At 38.9% G+C, this 20529-nt stretch overlaps 1 protein-coding gene across 3 annotated transcripts in view; it reads left to right on the top strand.

Annotated features, from left to right (window-relative positions):
- The window catches only part of HS6ST3 (heparan sulfate 6-O-sulfotransferase 3), a 267590-nt gene that overhangs the window by 216904 nt on the left and 30157 nt on the right, over positions 1 to 20529 (top strand). The window contains exon 3 of one of the 3 annotated variants that reach the window (XM_058854476.1): positions 10143 to 10154. The exons of the other annotated variants lie outside the window; for them this stretch is intronic. Within the exon in view, the coding sequence (XP_058710459.1) occupies positions 10143 to 10154 (12 nt within the window). The remainder of the gene's footprint in view (positions 1 to 10142; positions 10155 to 20529) is intronic. 3 annotated transcript variants of the gene reach the window in all.

Here is a 20529-nt window from a genome sequence, read left to right as displayed (position 1 = left end):
TTAGAGTATGCATTTCTATTTCTGGGTTATGGGGGTCATGTAAAAACTGTAGTGCAGTCATTTGATGCTGGAATGACAGAACATTTTGGCCTATTCCTTATTTTTCCATCAGCTGCATTCTGCTTTGCGAAATTTGGAGCTGTCAGGATCAGGCAGGTTTTTATTATAGCATATTGAACGACTTGCTATTTAAATATTTGGGTGGGAGGCACTACTTAGACAGACTTAGCTGATCTGTCTTTAAGACTGTCTGTGACAGATCAGGTAAGTGGTTTTTCTAACCCTGGTAAAATCACCTGCCACCGTTTATTTGAAAAGCCTGAGCCAAAACAGAGGAAAACATACTGCACTAAAATGGGCGTAAAACAAAGAGAAACTTAGCAAGTTTTTGGAAATCATAGAAAACTGTGGAGTTGACATTTTCCAGTGAGTAAAATAAAAATATTTTGTATGATTTGTGGAATGACAATATCCCCCCTTTGAAATACAGGGGATATCACTGCAGTCAGAAATAGTTCATGAGAAGGGTGCACTTTTTAAATGCAATACAGCCAGCAGTAGAAAATCAAGTAGTGAATGATGTCTTTGAAATAAATACACTTGGGCTGGTTCATCACAACTTTTGTGAGCTATGTGCAGTGTCTTGTTGGAGAGAAGAGATGTGGCTGGTGATGAAATCTCTACTGCCAGTTTTATACCAATTTACTATAAAAATCACCCAGGTAAAGAGCAGATAGCATGAATAAACAGCAATGGGTCATCTAACGGTCTTCCTTCCCTCACATGAAATTTTCACAGAGCAAACTTCTTCAAGTGAGAAAAGGGTGACTTTGGGGTGGAATAGGGTGGTGAGACACTGGAACAGAACTTGTGGATGTCCCATCCCTGGCAGTGTTCAAGGCCAGGCTGGATGGGGGCTCTGAGCAACCCAGTCTAGTGGAAGGTGTCTCTGGCCATGGCAGGGGAGCTAGAACTATATGGTATTTAAGGTCCCTTCCATCCCAAACCTTTCTATGATAAAGGAGCAGAGAAAAGAAGGGGGAAGAGGTTTTATGGGCTCTGGAGCATGAGAAGACAAAGTAAAAGGATCAGGATGGTTCAGATGGAAAGCTGACTATGACTGCAGTGTAGTGATGCATCTGGTTTGTATTACTGAGCAATCTCTGTGCATTACCTGGCATAGTGTGGAGACAATTCTCAGTGACAATGACAGTGTAATAAAATATGCACCTAAAGTAAGATGCTGCCTTCTTCTAATATAGAAAATCAGTTAATCATCCTGTTAAGAAACACACAGAAATTTATTACAGTATCATTTCCTGTGATGCAATGGTAATTCAAGAGTGAGACCCTCCATACATCGTTTAATGAAACACTTTTGAAAACATATGACTTAACACATGACTGCTGCTCTGTCCTTCTGGGTCTTGTGGCAGATTGGAGGAGTGAGGCTGTCCATGGATGTGACATTTACCATCACCCTGGTGAGCACTGTCATTATTCCTAAACCACCCCCAGCCTCTTCCAGGTGGAGAGGAGTATCCATTTGGAGACATCGGTAAGAGTTTAGGCAAATGGGGCATTTGACACCACTGAGTAGCTTTCAGCTGTTGTAATGAAAGCTTAATTATCCATTAGTAAAGTATGTGGCTAAATGGGGCTGGAATCAAACAGCAGTATGTGATCCACCAAGAGAATGTGGTCTTTGTATTGGGAGTCCAGTAATGTCCCCTCCAAGTAAAAATGCTAAATGGGAGCCATATCCTGCCTCACTTTTAATGTGGAAACAGAAGAGATAAGGAGCAATTTAGCCTTGGCTTCTTTAGTCTCTTTATAGAGCATACTGGAGCTTTTCTTTCTTTGGAAAGAGCCGGAGTCTAACAAAAGTGAAGGTGTTGATGTGCATTCATATGTGAGTGGATGTGGATGTGGCAGCTGTAATGCTGGCATTCAAGAAGGAAGGTAAATTTCACTCTTAAGGAAAAGCTTTGCATGTGGAACCCACTGACCTGTTTGACTGAAGGATATTTTCCAGAAAGTCATACAGCCTTCATCTGAAATTTCAATAAATGGAGTAGCTGGCACTTCCTCTGGTAGTTTGTTTCAAAGGTTAATCACCTTCTCTGCTAGAAGTATAGGCATTAATTCTCATTTAAATTTATCTAGCTTCAGCTTTTTGTCATTGGTTCTTGTTAAGTCATTCCTCATTAGGTTAAATAGGCCTTTAATATTGGTGTTTTGTACCTGAAAAGGTAGAGCTTTGCTGTAATCAAATCTCTTCTTGATCTTATTTTGAAAACTAAACAGTTTTAACTTCTGAAGTCTTTCACCATAACAACTCTTCCCAGCTCTCAGTGAAGTATTACATAGGTTCTCCACTTTAATTTAATTCTTATAAAAGGAAAAGGGCAGCATGCTATATGATGTTCTGATATTGTTCCCACCCATGGGATAGTTAGAGAGATATCTTTCATCTAATTGTTGCTTCATTTATCCAACCCAATGCTTTATTTCATATTTTTGCTGCATTGTCTGAGACACTTCTTTGCTCAGTCCAATTTACAGGGCATTTTTCAGAGAACAGAGGCACTGTATCATTCATTAATTGTTGGAAAAGGGACCTTTCCTATATTTTGTGTGGTCTATAATAAACAAAGATACTACATTCCAAAGGAGAAAACAAAAACTTCATGTGGCAGTCCAGAGATTATGGAAGGAATGGACACTTTAAATGTCAAAATGAAATCTACTGTGTAACACGCTTTTGCTTCATTGCCAGTAGGAGACCTGATAGAATTTTTTTTGTGCTTCAGCCAATTTTAAAGTCCAGTGGGAAGCAGCCACTGAGTTTGAGGTCAGGTTTTCAGAAATAAGGCTCTGATATAGTGATCTAAACTCCAAAACTACCCTGTGCAAAAATATCAAGAAGCTGTTTGTGAAATTATTTGGTAACATCTAAGGACACCTTTATAAAGGAGGTTTCTATGCTTCTCTAATTATACAACTGACCATGCTGTACATCATATATGTGCAGTTTCTTCAACAAGCTGTCTTTCATGTCACATTTTCTTGTCTTCCACTTGTCAAATTGTAGCATTTGGGTTATTGATTGCAGGTTATGTTCTGTTCAGCTCTCAACAGCACTTTAGCAAAGTCTTTTCTAGATTATGTGATTGTACCATATCTGTCTGCCTGTTTTTCTTCAGTGAATCTGCTATAAAAAAATTGATAGAGGTGAAAAGGTCTCAGGTTATTACCTCTATGCATTTCATAAAGCAAAGTAACTGGATGGAGGAACTCTGCTTGGAAGGTCTCTATTGTGGGCTCCCCTCAGTAAAAGCAGAGGGAAGGTTTTGTGTGTTCTAACCATAAGAAATTATGTGACTGGAGCTCAAGCCCTAGCCCAGGCACACAATTCCTGTTCTTCCTACTTGTTGATGCCATGAGCTCATATGGAATATCTTCTGCTGCATTTTTATTCCTTACATACAGTCCATCTATAGGGTATTCTTTTCCAGGTCAAATTACATTCTTTCATTTATTTCTAAGCAGCACTCCAATACTGAACAGGCATTTAGAGGATGCAACAAAGGTACAATATACATGGCAATAGTAGAAGAGGGAGACATGCAAAAAAACCTGTTTTCAGAAGAGTGCTGCTGTATCAAATTAAGCATATAGAAGTCAAGGATTGCCAGAAGTAAAGCAGTTTCATGTTGTTTTAATCTCCTTTCATGTGTCTGATTTATAATTCAGATTCTGGAGTGGCTGGTGCCTGTTATGTATATTCACCCTGACACAAGCATATTTTGTAATAATACTAAGATAGTGCATAATGACAAAAACTTTCTTATGAAGTGGATGAGTTGTTGCATACAGAATTCTTCATTCACCAGTTGTACTCTGCAATCTTAGCATTTTTAGTTTAAATATTTAGAAGCATGCTGCATGGGTAGGGAGAAGGTGGGATGAGGTGCATTAATAATTGCATTATTAATTATTGCATACAGCATTTAATGCGGACTATTTCACACAAATCCCATGCAGGAGACTCCTTTACATCCACAGCATGGAGCAGACCTTTGCAGTTTGTGAGGCAGCAGGTAACTCTTGGGGAGAGAGCAGAGCAGCAGCCAGACTGAAGAACTGTGAGTTTCTTACCCAGCTCTCTCTCCTGACAACAAAGCATTGCTGAGAGGTCCCTAAATTTTAAATTCTCTGCAGAACTGTGCTCCCAGGCTTTTCCTGACCTTTTTCTGCCACTGCCCTTCCCTCCCCAAGGTAACTAATCCTGCATAGATCAACATGTATGAACTGTTTTGTGGTATAATATGGCCACATTTGGATACCTGGCACTAGGTAGCAGCTAAGCTGTGTTTTGCTATTCCGAAGCATAATCGTGTTCAGGCTGTTCCATAAAGTGATTGTAAATTCTTGCATATCAACTGGGTAATATGGAGAACAGGTTTTTTTTTTTAATTTTTCTAACACCAACTTTCCCGGAGAAAAAAAAAAGCATGTATTAGCCCTTGAAAATCTCAGCCCCAAATATCGAAATTTGATTAAATTGAGAGTACTGAAATTACCATATCACTGCTTTTGCGGAATATAGTACTACCAGCTGTCAATATAGTAACATAAACTGGTACATATAATTTGGTATTTCATTATGTAAAACCTGCTGAAAGGGCTCCTCTGAGTCCTTTGGGTTGCACATTTGCTTAGCTGAGTTCCTCCTCACAAATTCCAAGCCTAATGAATCCCAGTTACAAGCATTATGTTATGATGTAAACCCTGTTTAATAATTGTTTTAAAAATTCAAGTAGTAATTTCCTGTACTGCTAAAAGTTTCATATATTGCCTTTTCAATGATAAGGGATTTCATCTGGCATTTTTTAGTCTTTATTGAGAAAGATAGTGGATCAAAATAAGACTAGATTGCATCATGATGCAGTGCCCTTTTTGATATTTCAGATAAATAATTCCATTTTAATTTCACAGTAGGAAAACAACTGATTGAGATTTAATGTCATATACAAGAAGCTGCACAATATGTTAGTTATTTGTCAATCTGATGGAAGAGCAGAGGAGCTTACTTCCTTTGATTCCAGCCATGCTATATTTTATGACTGACTTTTACTTGTTTTACTCATTCCAGATAAAATCTGTCATGATTATACATCAGAAAACATTTCATTATTCCATCCATGAGAGATAACTGTAGTCAGTGCAGAAGCAACAGATTGCTGCCTCTTGCAAGCTTTATGGAAGTGTGCTGTAATGAGACTGAGTACCCTGGATCGATAGTTCTCTCTAGTAATACAATCTGCTGTCAGATAACCTCCAACAGCTTTACTGATTTAATGAACTCCCTGGGTTGATGATAAAAATATAATGTAAGGAGGAAACTAAAACAACATCATGTATTAGATGTAGCCCTAGGCAACATTTTATGACCATCTTTCCTTCAGTTGTATATTTTTAATTATAAAGTCAGTATGTATCAAGCACTGTCCTGATATTCTCCATCAGTGAAATTCATCTTGCTCTTCTCAAGTCAAGGATAAGGAGACTTCATGTAGGGAACTAAATGAGAATTTTAAGCTCTGCATTTGCACCACTTTGATGGTGGTATTTGAACCCATGAGCTGGAGGAAAAGCCATTTCTCCTTGTGACCTCTTCCAGGCAATTAAACTCTTTAGGAGGAATATACTCCAGTCCCCCTCTGCTCCAATCACAGTAGGATCTTAATTCCTACTGGGTTTTTTTTTTGGAATGGAGGAATTCAAAGAAAGCAGCACGAATCTGTAGTTGTAGCACAATCAATGAAAACAAGTGTCTGAACTTCTGCTAAAGATATTGTTTAGGACTCAGAAGTAAGTAAAGTCTTAGGAAATTGTATCTATTGTAAGGAGTGTATCTACTATGAAGATACAGACCTCTCGGATAAGACACCGGATAGCTGTAGGAGTAACCTCAAGTGTGCATAGGTTTGAGCACACCGACGCAGGAGTTTAGTATTTTTGCCTATGATAGGAAGGTGGAAAACTATCTTAATATTTTAGAGAGGCATTAAAAAGTATTTTCCTTCATAGAAAAAGAGCCATAAAAAATTACCAGTTCCACATAGTAACAAATTTTTTTTTCAGATTTTCAACCAAGTAAATAAGAGCTCCCATGCAGGTTTCAGACATTACACACTACTTTGTCTAAAAGTTAGGAAAAGCAGGTGTAGAAGCAGTGTGACCTCTAGTCAGATTGAAAAAGATACACTGTGGTTGTTCTTATTTCTTCTATTGTATTTGCTCTTCAAGTGAAAAAAAAGTGTCATTGTGATGCCACTTACTAAATTTCTGTTGAGGATATCTAGACTGCCTCCCAGTAGTTTTGGTGCGGTTCCTTAGTGGTTCTAAACTCTGGTATTCGCATGTTGCTGGCATTCAGCCTTCCCTTGCTCCTTTGGGGTGGTGGGAGTGCAGCATCCATCCAGGTGCTTGTGCCAAGGTGTAACTCAGACAGTGCCAAGTGCACTCGTGAAATAGGCATAAAATTGCACAGCTGGACTTAAAATCATAGAACCATTTAGGTGGGATAAACCCTTTAAGATCAACAAGTCCAAGTGTTAATCTAGCACTGCTGAAGTGAATGGTTCCAGTTATGGCACGATCCACAGGGAAGTGCTCTCTAGTGGGTTCCTGAACCTCCATGGAAAGGAAGACCTCTGTGGAGGCTGAGAGATCCACCAGGAAGCTGCGGCTCATGTGGCAGCAGCTGACAAGACCTGGGTAGGCCCAGAGCAGTGATGGCCAAGCCCCTCCCACGTTTATAGAAGCCTTTAGTTTTAAGAATTATCAAGGAATGTGAGAGAGAAATGGACTACTGGAATTTCACCTTACCTTTCCTGAGACAGGCCCAGTGGGCAGACAGGATGCATGATGCAGAGGATTCCTTATCCTTTCTCTGTTGAACTCAAGGGATTTGGGGCAGTGTTCCTGTCTGGCACAGCAGGCACATCTCCCCTGTAACTCCCCCACATCTCCCCAAAATCATAGGTACAATGTCGTGCAAGTGGAACTAAACAATAATGGGGGCAGTGGTTCATCCAGCATGGTGGTGCCACTGAGGTTAAGTCGTCTGATCAAAATGGCTTCCATAAAGCAGTAAAGACAGGTCATTGTTATGGGAGACTGTCCCCTGGGGGAACAGAAGGCCCAGTGTGCAGCCTGGACCGACTTCTGAGGGAAATCCTTTGGGCCTTGGGTTGAAGATGTGAAGAGAAAGCTTTTCACCCTGATACAGCCTTCAGATCATTGTCCATTACTAGTTTTTCAGGTTGACAGCAATGAAATTGCAACAAGAATCACAAGGGCAGTCAAAAGAAACCTCAGGGTGTTGGGACAACTGGGTAAGAGATCAGGAGCTTAAGTTGTCTTCTGTCCTTCCAGTTGCAGGGAATGATGAGGGAAGAAACAGGAAGAGCCAGCACCACTGAACTGTGTCCCTAGGCACCACAGCTATGCATCTTTTAAATGCTTCCAGTAATGATAACCACTGCCCTGGGCAGTCTGTTCCAGTGCTTGACAATCCAATGGCTTTCATCTGTTTGATGTGCTCAACTGCAGGGGAAAAAGTAGGGCTTATTCCTTTCTCACTCAGCTATCAGAAGGATCAAAGTTCAAGGTACTGATTGGGGAATTCAGGTGTAGGTTGGTGCTGGTGGCCAGGTCTTGGACCACCTGATTCAAGGACAGAGGACAAAATAGTCCATAACCACAGAGATTTCCTGATGAAGATTCACATCGAACGGGACACCAGGCAGAGATGTGTCCTTTCCTGAGGCAGCTTCACAACAGACAGTAGACATCAAAGAGGAATTGAGTGCAAGTGCTCTAAAAAGCACAGTGTCTCATCTGTCCATCCCAAGCAAGCCCCATTCTCCCCACTGCAGCTTGGTGGGAAGGGGAACCTGTGGACTCCCACAGTGGGGGAGGGTGCAGAGGAGGTGGCTGGCCCTCTGCTCTGCCTGTCAAGCTGGCAGTGGCCATAAAAATGAAATGAGTGTTTATGTCTGACACACAGAGGTGCCAGATATTTCTTCCCTGACCACTCTATTTTTTGGCCTCTTTCAAGAGTGCCATCCACACTGAGTTGTTAGAGGAACAGCGTTCATGACAGCATTGACACTGCTTACTATCCCATAGGTTTGATTGGTAACATTAGTGGAAAGAAGCAAAATTTATGTTAACAATTTAGTTCTGTTGAATTACTGATAAAGGTAAATATCTCAAAAGGAATAAAAGCAAGAAGTTATATTTATGACAGTAGCAGAATTCCTGGGGAAATAGTGCATTAAGTAAACAGGAAACACATTGTGTGTTTTGTTATCGTGTATTTTATAGATCAGAAGCTTTTAAACCAAATAAGATCACACTGTCCCATAAAAGTGAATTCTTTCCTTTTGGCTTAGATATATTTCCTATCAGGAAATGGAAGCAGAAGACTGGAGTGAATGTGTAAACTGAATTTAAAAAGAGGATATTCACTTACATTATTTCTCTAAATGATCTGAGCTCCAGGGGTTGGCAGATGCTTTTATAGGAATCCTTTGAGTGTTGGACAGAGAAATTTTTTAGCATACTGTTAGGCCTACTAGCATTATTCTTGAGGAGTCTGACTGCTACTTGAGCCATAATTTTCAATGCAATTCATTCTTGTTAAGTTCTAGAATTTACCAGAATTTGTTAGTGACCTGCTACCTCTTACAAGAAAGAAACCTGGAGTTGTTGAAGAGTACTGAGATTCCTCCATGCTGACTGCATTAGATGGGGCTTCACTGATTTTGAGACCTGACTGGTATTTTGCTGAGACTTAGTTAGAAAGGGACAATGAGTTTTGTTGCAAACAGCTTGTTGATTATGAAACACCTCAGGGGAAGTAGTTATATTTTGTTGAGAGGGGGAGAAGGAACTTGTGAGCTGAATATAATAAGCTTTTAGCTGAATACAGTAAACTGGACATAAGTAGTTCATGTGTCTTTTGGGAAATTATATTCCAGTATTTCCATAGGAATAGACAGATACCTCTTTCATAAAGATTATAGTATCCTTCAGGGACTATGAGGTGTTTGCTATTTACCAGCCCACTAGCTTGGATGAGGGGAAGTGATGTACCTTCCCTGAAGTTCCAGACAATGCCAACAGAGAATGAGACCACCAAGCCACATCACAGCTGTGCAGTTTAACACTGTAACTAATTGCAGGCAAATGGGTGTAAGAGCTCCTTCTTGGGCACAGCTTGAAGCAGTAAGCCTTTTTTTCCCCTTTAACTCTTCTTTCAATATATTTTTCCATTCTCATTTTATCAGTCCTCTCTTTCTGTGTCGTATGGGAGCAATCCAGCCAGCTGGATACCGTGGCCATCTGGTTGGCTCAAACAAGGAAACCTACAACACACCTACCTTGTCCTTGCAGAACGCTTTGATCCACTAAGTATCAAAATCTAAACTGTAATTCTTCACAAGTGTTTAAATGTGTATGCAGGTGTCTATAAACTGGTAAATGTGCCAAAAGAGAAAAGAAGTTGGGAAACCCTAGTTATAATTGCGAAAGTCAAGAGAAGTATCAGTCAGTAACAAAGCAAGTGAACTACTATGAGTGCCTTAGTCTCATGAATTGCAGCTGATTTCTCCTAAGAGCTTTGCAGAAGGGCACAATTATTTAGGCCTGTCTGAAGAGGTACGTGGAACAACTCTTCCTAGCTTTATTGAGCAAAAAGAAGACCCAAAGGCAAAAGATGTGGCTCTTGGGATTATTCTTGCCCCGATCAAATCATCTGTTGCTGTGATTTGGAGAGAAACTCTTCCTGACCTTTGTTAAATTAAGAGAGAGCTCTTGGAAGGATATATATTTTTTCCTTGATGTTTAATCTTGTTTGTCACCTCCCTTTTAAAGTCATAGTCTTTAGTAGCTTCTTAAAGTACATCAACAGCAGAATTGATCACTGTTCATTGCAAGTGTCAGAAATATGTTTTTAACATTGTATCACCTTCAATTGCACAAAGCAGATATTTTTAATCATGACTATCCCTATAGAGTTCCTTCTGTGTGATCACAGGCAGAAAGAAGAATCTTTTTCAGTTCAGAGGTCCCAACAGGTCAGTTTTCTAGTTCATCTTCATCTCAGGGGGAATAAGCTTGTTTAAGGGGAAATTCAGTTATTTGCTCCTGCTGCCTTATGTGATTTTAGTAGCAAACTTTTTCCTCTTCTAACTTCTCTACAGTCTTTTTTTATGAAGCTTACCTTTGATCTTGTTATGCTTTCACTCTTACAGTGCATTCTGAAGGAAAACTTGGCAACAGCTGTCACAAACTAATGAAGAACATCCCTGAATATCAAATGTAACATGAAGCTCTGTGAGGGTGTTGGCTTGTTCCCAAAAAACGTCAACTCTTTTGCTATGCAGCACGTAGCAAATACAGTATAGACAGCCATCTCCCAATATGTAGACTGCTAGTGTGCAGCCTAAAAATAAGACATAATTTTATAGGTGACAAAAAGCAATAATACTTGGTTGAGGTATTAATGGATGAAAATATCACCTCTGTGTACAAAAAGCCTATGCTCTGCTGATATCAGCATATTATAAGAGACAGTCTGCATGTTTCTCTTTGATGATTTTCTTCTCCTAGACAGCCTTAAGGGTGTCTACAGTGGAGGTTAAGACAAAAGAGGTTTTTAGTGGCAAAGCAAAAACACAGTCTGCCCCAGCTTTAAAGAGTGTTTTACAGAGGAACACTTAAACACCAATGCCTATGTCCTAATAGTATAACTAAGCCATGCAACTAAAAAGGAAATAGTTTGAAATTTACAAAAATACGAGAAAAATTTGCATTAACAAAATGCAAAAAAAAAAAAAAAAATAAAAAACAATAGGCAGCAGGCTTGGCTGTATTTCACTACACTGAACTGATTTGCTAATTGTATTTTATTAGCTGAATCTTGTTTTCTTAGCATGAAAGATTAACAACAGCTCTTTGCTCCTTTGCCTGTTTAGAAGCAGGAGCTCTCCTAGAAGCCTCTCCAGACAAAGTCATATTAAATAACACTTTATGAGAGTGGATTGGATAAAATTTGGAGATGATTGATGACAAGATTGCTACTGGTTGTCTATGGAATATCTCAAGCTTTCAACTGTTCTTTTGGGAGTATCATGCATAACACTCCTGCCACATAGATCTCAACAAAGTTGCTCTAGAGAGCCACAGTGTTTAAATGTCCCTTTTAACATAAATATTCATAGTGCACTGGAGACAGCTTTGCCTGAGCTGAGCCTTTATGGAAACATCTGTTAATCAAGTTTTAGTTTTGTTTTGTCTTACTTCATTTTTAAGTCATAGTACATACATGTGTATGCCATGGCAATATGATAGTCCTATTTAATATCATATTCCCACAATATGATATTCCTATTTAAGCATCAACTCTGAGCATAGAGTGGGGAGGAAAATGCAATATTCAACAGAAGTGCAAACTTCTAAAGAGCTAAATTTAGGAAGTACTAGAGGTTGTTCATACACCTGTCCTCTGATCACTCCATAACTTTTCTATTTAGGGCATTAAATATGTCTGTGGCTGACTTTGAAGCTGAGTGACTTTGTGCCAAGAACAAAAATATCCTATCTGGAGGTAGACCAGTGCCTGTCTAGGTTTTACTGATGACGTTATACTCCAGGGGAGAAAAGTTTGTGGAGATTAGCTGTTGCCTGCTGCAGAGCTGCAGAAGGGGGTAGACACAGAAACCTCAGCATGGGTCAGACCAAACTCAGAAACAACAGTATAAGGATTTTATAGGAATTAATGAGGGGTTCAAGCACTGCACTCTTACCTGGAAATGCATTTTCAGGCAACAGTATAGTATAACAGTATATATATCATATATATATATATATAATAGTATAACAGTACTGCTCATCCAGAATATAGATTCAAAAGAAAGTGTTCACTGCTTTTGGATGTGGCTCCTCTCTGAAAATCAGTGTACTTAATGCAGAGCTGAAGGTAAAAGAATCAGAAATTTTGTAAGCATCCCACTTTGTTGAATTTTTAACATTTAGAAAATGACACTTTCATTAAATAATTATTTCTACCAAGCATATTTTACAGTTCAAAATGTAAGGACTACCTCTTTGTATACTTAAATGCCTTTCAGGACAATTATAATTACCGTGGAAACCTCATTGTAGTGATTAGCTTTTTATCAATGGGTCTCAAAGCACTGCCTAAAGGAGCTGAGAATTATTATCCCTGTTTTATGTGTGAGGAAAGAATCAAAAGATGATGAAAATGCTGGCAAAGGACAACTGGAAGAATGTAACAATGTAAGAATGGGAACAGAGATGAGGACAAGCCTCATGCATTATCCAGGAGGCTGTTCTTCCTCATTCCTTGCTTTCTAGTGATATTTTCTCTCAAAGATTAATATTCAGGTTATGTAATTGTTTTTTCAGTGACATAGAGAACTACATAAGATGGAGTTTAATGCAGCAGATACACATGTATTGAAACACTGAGCAATTGCCTCTCCTTGAAGGCCAGTGCTCCTTATCCTGGGGTTCATGTGCTGAATCAGACATTTGCTACATTATGCTCCCAAATGCAGAATGAAGTGATCTGTTGGGCCCTTCCCTTTCCATGACGATGACTATGCAAAAGCCAGTAGAATAGTTAGGTTATTTATAATAAAATTACTTGCAATTATTTATAATACAAGCTATTTGCAATTATTATTCAGATTTATCTGACAAAAGGAATTTTCCTTTCACCTCACATGTGTTGTTTTGTATAAAACATGGTAGATAATTGTAAACCAAATGCATCTCACCACCAACTAGGTATAGACTAACCCACCTGTTTCCCCCAGAGAGTCACTGAGAACATTAAATCTGAGTTGCCTTTTAGAGATGTCTTTCCCTCTCTCTGGAATGCAGAGACTACTTGTGGTGACCAGTGTCCAACCCTGAGTGTCTCAGGAACTCCAGACTATGTAGGAAAGGCCTTTTGGTCTGTTTAAGGAGAGAGAGCATCCCTGCTTTTTTTTGTGTGCATAGTTAAACTTGTCAGTGAAAGAGTATGTCAGCAAGTCTTCAGCAGAGGTTACTGAACCTCAGTAGCATTGCTGAAACCTGTGTTTCCACTGGAATGAATCATTCAAGACAACGCTGGTTTTATACAGTGCTCCACTGTGTGTCCTCAGAATGGGGAGAGCTGACATGTTGTTTGAAAAGGTCACTTAAAACCTATAGGTGGTTGGCAATTATTAATATTTATTACTTGTCTAAGGAACTTTATGTGAGAATATTCCTTAAAGCTTGTGAGCTGACAGATGAAACTGATAAAGTTCCTGTTCTTATCTATTAGAAACTTTTTTTTCCTTTTCTCTTCCTTCTTAGAATTTATTCTTTGCATCATATTTTTGCTGAACAATTTGGAAGTGAGAGGAAATTATATTACTATTATTATTATTTGGAGCTATACAATTATACTATTAAGGTTAATGATGCCAGCAATTAAAAGGCATCTAGTTATTTGGAAACTGTCAGTTGGGACAAATTGTTCTTTAATGTCTCTACACATGGATTACTTTGATGGGATTGTAGGAAATTGGTAGGTCAGTGCAATATTTCTTGTTGCTTTTTGCTGTCAGGAGCCTTTCCCTGCTGTCCTTGAAAAGTATTGTAGGAAAGTATAAACCACATTATACCATCCCTTATCTTTCTTATGGGTATTAGTTACAAATATTCTCATTAACTCTTCGTCAATGAATTATGGACCAGCTATTTATGGTACAGAATTATAAATTGTCTGTGAATGTTTGTGCTCATGGGTTTCTGGCTCTGAAATTGCCTCTTTTTTTACAAAACTGTTAGCTGTAAAACATGTCTGGATTTCTAGGGTATGAGTGGCTATGAGTGTAACGTAAGCCCCCCAGTAAAATTTTCCCTTTCAGGAAGATATTGCAGTGCATAATTATTTTTTTTTTCCTCATGAAAAATCATTGCAAGCACCAGGCAAGCTGCTTCCTAGTACTTACATGGATCCACAACTTCTTATGCAGCCAAGAGAGGAATATCTATAAAGCCAAATTTTTGCAATCACTAGTTTTGATAGTCCATGTTATTTAAAACCTAGGTGGGAACACTGGTGTTTTCTGGCATTCCATGCTCTGTTTTGACTCTTCATTAGACATCTCTCAGTGAGCATATGTAGTGATACCTGCAGTGGTTTTCCCTGGAATATTGTCATGTTTATTTTGGGCAATTAGATGTGACAACATCAACATTTAGAGTATTGCTTGTATTCCCTGTACTCAGTAAAGGGAACAGCTGGTTAATACTGATAATACATTGAAATGAACATGTGTGGATGCGCAAATACATACAATTATTTAAGGGATAGTTGTCATGATTTTATGAAGCTACTCTCCTGCCAACTAACAGTTAAAGGTTAAGAAAAAGGTTTCGTTTGTTTCCAGTCTCAAAGTAATAAGATGAATGTTCTGATCTAGGAAACACTTCTGGTTAAAATATTATTTGGACGCTTGAAGTTAAGAACAGCACAGGAAGAAGTACTTGGAACTGAACTGCAAAATGGAAGCCGTAGCAGTATTTGGGGGTTGATTCTCTCCTACCTTCTTTGTGCAATTTCCAGTAGAAAGAAAAATCACAGAAAAACCCAAAACATATATTAAACTTTATTTTCAATACAGGTGAAATACAGTGTTTAAATGGGAATGCAGACAGTGGTCTTGAAATCAGAGCAGCACTAATGAGTTGCTGGTAAGCTTCAGTAGGAGCCTATGCAAAGCACCTAATCACAAAGACCCATCTTAATTTACGTCCTTATAGTAAATGGGGTGCTTGCTGAAACTACTCTAATTCTGTGTTCCTTCAAAAGTGGAAATATCTTTTATTGATTCATCCTGCAAAGCAGAGAAGCTGCAATGGGATGGAACCAAATACAGAAAGATTTGGAGAAGTTAATTTTTTTCATTATGCCCTATCTCAACTTCCTGCCAAATTTCCTTTCCCTTTAAAGGAAAAAGAAATCTCCACAAGGAGTCTTACGCTCAAAAGCAGCTTGTTTTAAGCGGCAAATGAACATTCTTTAGCGTTTTCATGTTCACTGCAAATACGGATTATGTTTTCAAGGAACTCTCTAAACTGGCTCAAGTCTGAATTTTACAAGACAAGAAAAATCCTCACACTTTTAATAAGAAACCCCAAAAGTGATTCCTTTCCCAAAGGCTAGAAATGCTAACTGTTTATTCATTTTTTGTTTTTCTAAATAGTAGCACAGTTTAACATAACTGTCTGATTAATATTGTTTATTTAGTCTTAATATTTAATTGCTCATGCAAAACAATTATCCAGGTTTTTGCAACAACTTTGAAATCTGTTTAGGAAAATAAATACAGTAATTAGAAATTAAAAGTCCTGTTGCTCAGTATAATAACTACATTAATTTTAAGCAATAAAGTGGAGCTAAGCTTTGTTCCTTAATTACTATTATTATTATTTTTTCCAATGTGTATGTGCCCCATGCCTATTTCCTGCCTGGGGCATCACATTTGCGGAAGCTGGTCCTGAGACTGTCTCCAGCCAGTTTTGCATGTACACCATGGTGCACAGTTCATAAAGAACCAGGTGACTGATTACCCTGCTAGAATGAAAGGGTAAATGAGAAAACATTTAACTAACCACAGGAAACCTAATTATAATCAAAATCGAGTTATATTTTCTCCTAATTTCTGAAATATTTCTGATGTGGGAATTATTTTTGCATCACTAGCTATAATTGTTTCTTAAGTATATATAAACCTTTTCACAGTTGCAAGTTTTAGCATCAGATGGGAGAATCATCTCGGGCACAGGCTCAGTTGCAATGCTACTAATTCAGGACGTTCTAGGGGTGTAGCCTCTCAGCTCAGTCCATACTAGGACTTTCCTCAAGTGCAATTCTGAATTCAAATATATGCCTGTGTTTTGGATTTCCCGGTACAGTGGGTTCCAATCTGAACTTTATAGCTGGGCAGAACTATGTTTTAGGTCCAGGAAAAACAGTCATATAGTGTCATGGCTGTGACCTCTACCAAATTAGTATCTGTCAAGAACCTAATGAAATCTCATTCATATAGCTACAGTGATGCTTTTAATGAGGCAGAACTAAACTCCAGCTAGGTAGGAAAGCAAAGGACTTCCTATGCGTGCTCCACATGGTGCTAAAGAGCAGTAAATTGGATGTGGTGAATTTAGGGACAAGTGTGTGTCATAGGTGAGGGAAGTTTCTCAGAGTTACTGCTGTATGTTGACTGTGGGAGGCCTTTCCTAAATGGCTTCTGCGTTACTGCCCTCAAGATTGTGAAGGTAAAGCCTGCTTAACCATGCTGACCAAGCTCATTTTAAGGCAGACGAGCACTGTCACTCTGACATTAATGCTTAAGATGCCTTGACTGAGTATCTTGATCAATAAAAAGAAAAGGGATTTCTTTAGGATGTGTTAACTCATGTGTTAGCCCTCTTGCCCCTGGCAAACAGCAGCATCTGTTTTCTCTCAGCCAAAGCAAAACCATTTTCTTTTTGTTTACAAACAGTATTTGTTTTTTCAGGGAGTGAATACGGAATTGCCTAGAAAGACCATTTCCTGATGGGAGGGTTGAGGACCCACAGATGTCATCTAATTCCGTGATGTCTCTGTGTGGAAAAGGAAATTGCCTATCTACTTTTCCAAAAAGCAAGGAAAGTATTTCCCTTCTCTGTGCTCCTCTGACCACAGAGAGACCTGTCCTGTTGTGGTCCAGGAGGTTGCAGGGTGCTCACTAGGAGGTACCCTAAGGGCAGCTGAACTGCGAGGACACAGGCCACTAGCAGTTCCCATTGGTGCAGTTAGGACACCATCCAGCCTGATCAAGAAACTTTTGGGACTCTGGCATCCTCAAGATGCTGCTTTAGTACATCCTTGCATCAGGGGCTGACCCTTGGTTTTCCCTGCAGAAGATAAAGCCCATCCCAGGAAGGAAAGAATTCCTGTTGATGGAGAGAACACAAATTCACACAAAGCTTTGCTTGAGCATAAAGATAAATTATGCTTTGCATTTTTAGTCAGCTATGTCTTTCTTTTTAATTGCTTTTTATTCAGATCCGAGATACTTTTCATTAATTCTGAATCCCCTTGGCAATGGCTTGCTAAAATCTATGAAGGGTGTATAAGAGTAGACTTTTTGATCTGATAAAAGACACAAAAAAAACACTTGCCACATGCACCATTTGTATCAGAGGCTATTGAAGAGACTGAATGCATTTCACTATCTTCATTGAACTTGATGTCACTTTTATATTTTCTCATTCTGTCTGTTAAGTTTCAGGGGAAGCCAAATTCCTCCACTAAGGAGAGTGTGTGGAGCAGTTGGCAGTAATGAGACTTGAGCCAGAGGATGACAAGTGAGCTGAAGAAGCCCAGCAGCAATGCTTGTAAGAATAGTGTGTCACGGAGATCATTTTAAGGCTGTTATTGATTGGGGGAAGATGAATGTGTCTTTTAATGGTATTCTTTGGTGTATCATTGATCTTCATAGAGCCCTACCAAGCTGCCTTCGGGTGCTTCACTGAGAGCACCATATGTTGTAGCCTGTGGCTGTGCAGTGATAAATTAGAAGGCACCAAGCTGCTACTGAGTACTTCCCTCTCCCTTCAGGCTTTTCCCTAAAAACCTGCTTGCTGCACTGGCCCAGCAGCCAGCGCTGAACTTGTACACAGCTTCTCTTTGTTTTCTTACATCTCTGGCAAGGCTCACAAATGTGCAGTTTCAACAGAGAGAGGCTTCTGAAATTTAGTTAGAGAGTAGTGGCTTTCCCCCTCTATACAATGAATTGCTTCAAAGTTATGTTTTCTGTTTGTATTTGTTCTCAAATAGCAGGGCGTGCTTCAAAACAAACATTCGAATTACAGCTGTATTGATCTCCTGGATTGATCGGGCTGACCCTCTCTGTCACAGCAAGAAGGTAGCAGGTGTGTTCCTGAAGCCAATCCCTGGCAAGAAATGGCATTCAGTCCCAGGCACAAAATTTTTCAAACAGGTTTATAGGCATCTATTCTAAATGTTGTTATGTTTATATAAAATCTGATTAAAGAACATTTTAAACTTTGTGAACCATAATTATTTCTGAGTGGTGCTTTCCTTCTGTTTGCGAAATTTTGTGTTTCATATGGCACAAATAAATAAATATTGTGCAGAATGGCTTCATGAAGAATCCATACTGCAGAATTAAGAAAATGTGATCATTTGCACTTTTTCTTGTTAAGGCAGCTGGGTAACTCACATGATGAAATTTAATGCTTCTTTATATGCAGTAAAAATTCATGCCAGCCGTTCGATAACCAATTTGTTTTGTATTGTTTCTTGCCATGACATAGACTGAGGCTGTTTCTGAAAATCTTTTAGTTAAGTGCTATGCACAGGGAGAATACTAACTATGCATGTATTCTGGAAGCACTTCTCTTTAAGGAAAATGTCAGATTTTTTTCATAGTTTTTGTTGTCTTCATTCTAATGCATCAAAAAGCTACCACAAATCACACAGATGCATTTATTTGTGCATATTTTGCATTAATGTAGTTTTGAGACATTCTTTCACTAAAGAATGTATTTAGTATGAATATTTAAATAAAACTCTTCTTACCCATGAAAGGTAATTAGGTGTGGAGCTCCCAGAAGCATACTGTTGTGTTATAGTTAATGACTATAAAAATATCAGGAAGATTTAAAAAAGGTTAAACTGGTTTTGACAGTCTGCATTGATACTCCCAAGAAACTTACTGCATTAATTATTTTGGGGTCTAGGTGAAATTACAGAAGCACTCAAAAAACTGCACTTCTTTCCCTTTTCTAATTTAAAAATGTAATCACAGACCTTAAAAAAAAAACACTTAATCTTTGATAATTTTAAAAAATATGATTAATTAAACATTTTTCTCATTATTGAGGAAAGTCATAATTATGCCATGGTTCAGGTGTGATTCAAGTTCTTTGTCTCATCTTCATAATCTCCATAATGACTTTTGGTGGCTCATGCCAAACCATGCCTTCCATGCAATAAGGAAGAATAATAATTCTTCATGGGATCAAAGACAGTACAGTTATGCTTAATATGTATTAAAAAGTGTGTCAGGATCTCCTCACAGTCTGTACCAGTGTGGCTCAGTCTGGAGTGGCACCTCCTCACTGCTGGTTCCTCACTAGCTGCACTTACCCTGCAGGACTACCCTAATGGTGAGTGACTGAGGCTCAGATTTGGTTCTGCCATTTCACTGTGCAGCTTTTTCAGAGGGAACTAGTTTGCTGCTGCTGGAGGGCTTTCTCTAGTCACCATTTCAGCCAAAACACTTGCAAAAACATAGATATTTTAGATCTTCCTTTAGATTTCTGCATTCCAGGGGACAGAGGTCTTTGTTGAAGGCAAACTCAGTTGTCTGGAAACAACCCAGAGATTCCTGTTGTATTTCCAGATTTAAAAGAATGCTGGGAAGCAGAGGGTGTCACCCCCCAAATACTTCCTGGGTTTAAATAAGGATGCTGCAATCAGGACTCTCTCTTCTGAACTGAACTCACTTTTTTCTTCCATAAGGCCTTTTTTTCCCCAAGAATTCTTTGACAATTCCAGTTGCAAATCTGCAGACTCTGGTACATAAGTTTTTCTTGGTGACAATTTTCTTAATCTTAGTTGTACTGTATCTCTAAAGATGGGCAAGTTTGGCATATTTGCATTATATATATATATATTTATATTTGCATATATCTGACATAACCAGAGTGTCTCCCAAATATTCAAAAGAAGAAATATTCTATTTCTTATAATTCTGGAAATTTGATTAGTTCTTCTAATTATTACTCTTTTTTCTGTGCTTCTTTCTGTAAATGACATGTTGAGGGAAAGCTGTGCTAAATTTTTACTGTTTGGCACATGCTCCATGACTATTCTTGTCTCTTTTAAAATAAGTAAAAAGATGAATTAAATGTTCAGTAGTCCAGACTTGGCTCTTACATCAGGTTTGTCCGTTGTACTCATGATCTTCCCCCCGTTAGGGGACAGTTTAATTATCCTGATGGACAGTGGTATATGGAGTGGAATATGTAGCGCAAGGTGACTTGTCAGGTAATCCCATGTGTATTAGGGGGAAATGCAAATATTAAATGTCAGTTCAGAAAGCTGTGTTATGCCACACACCCAGTGGGTTGCCAGGACAGGCTAAATGCCTAAGTTGTTGGTTCCATCATACCCTTGACCTTTTCCATGTTGTGTCTTTTCCAGGTATCACATGAGGGGAAGGCAGAGCTCCTTCACTAGAGGCCCTCGAGACAGCACACACAGGGAGCACAAAGATGCTGGGTGGGCAGGAGAGAGTTGTCTGCCATTCTCCCGTGATACTCAGTGCCCTTGGCTTCTGCAGATCTTGAGGGTTCCAGGATCTCCCAATA

Source organism: Poecile atricapillus, chromosome 1 (genome assembly GCF_030490865.1).
Source record: "Poecile atricapillus isolate bPoeAtr1 chromosome 1, bPoeAtr1.hap1, whole genome shotgun sequence".
NCBI classification, from domain to species: Eukaryota; Metazoa; Chordata; class Aves; order Passeriformes; family Paridae; genus Poecile; species Poecile atricapillus.
This window is presented reverse-complemented; position numbering and strand designations above follow the sequence as displayed.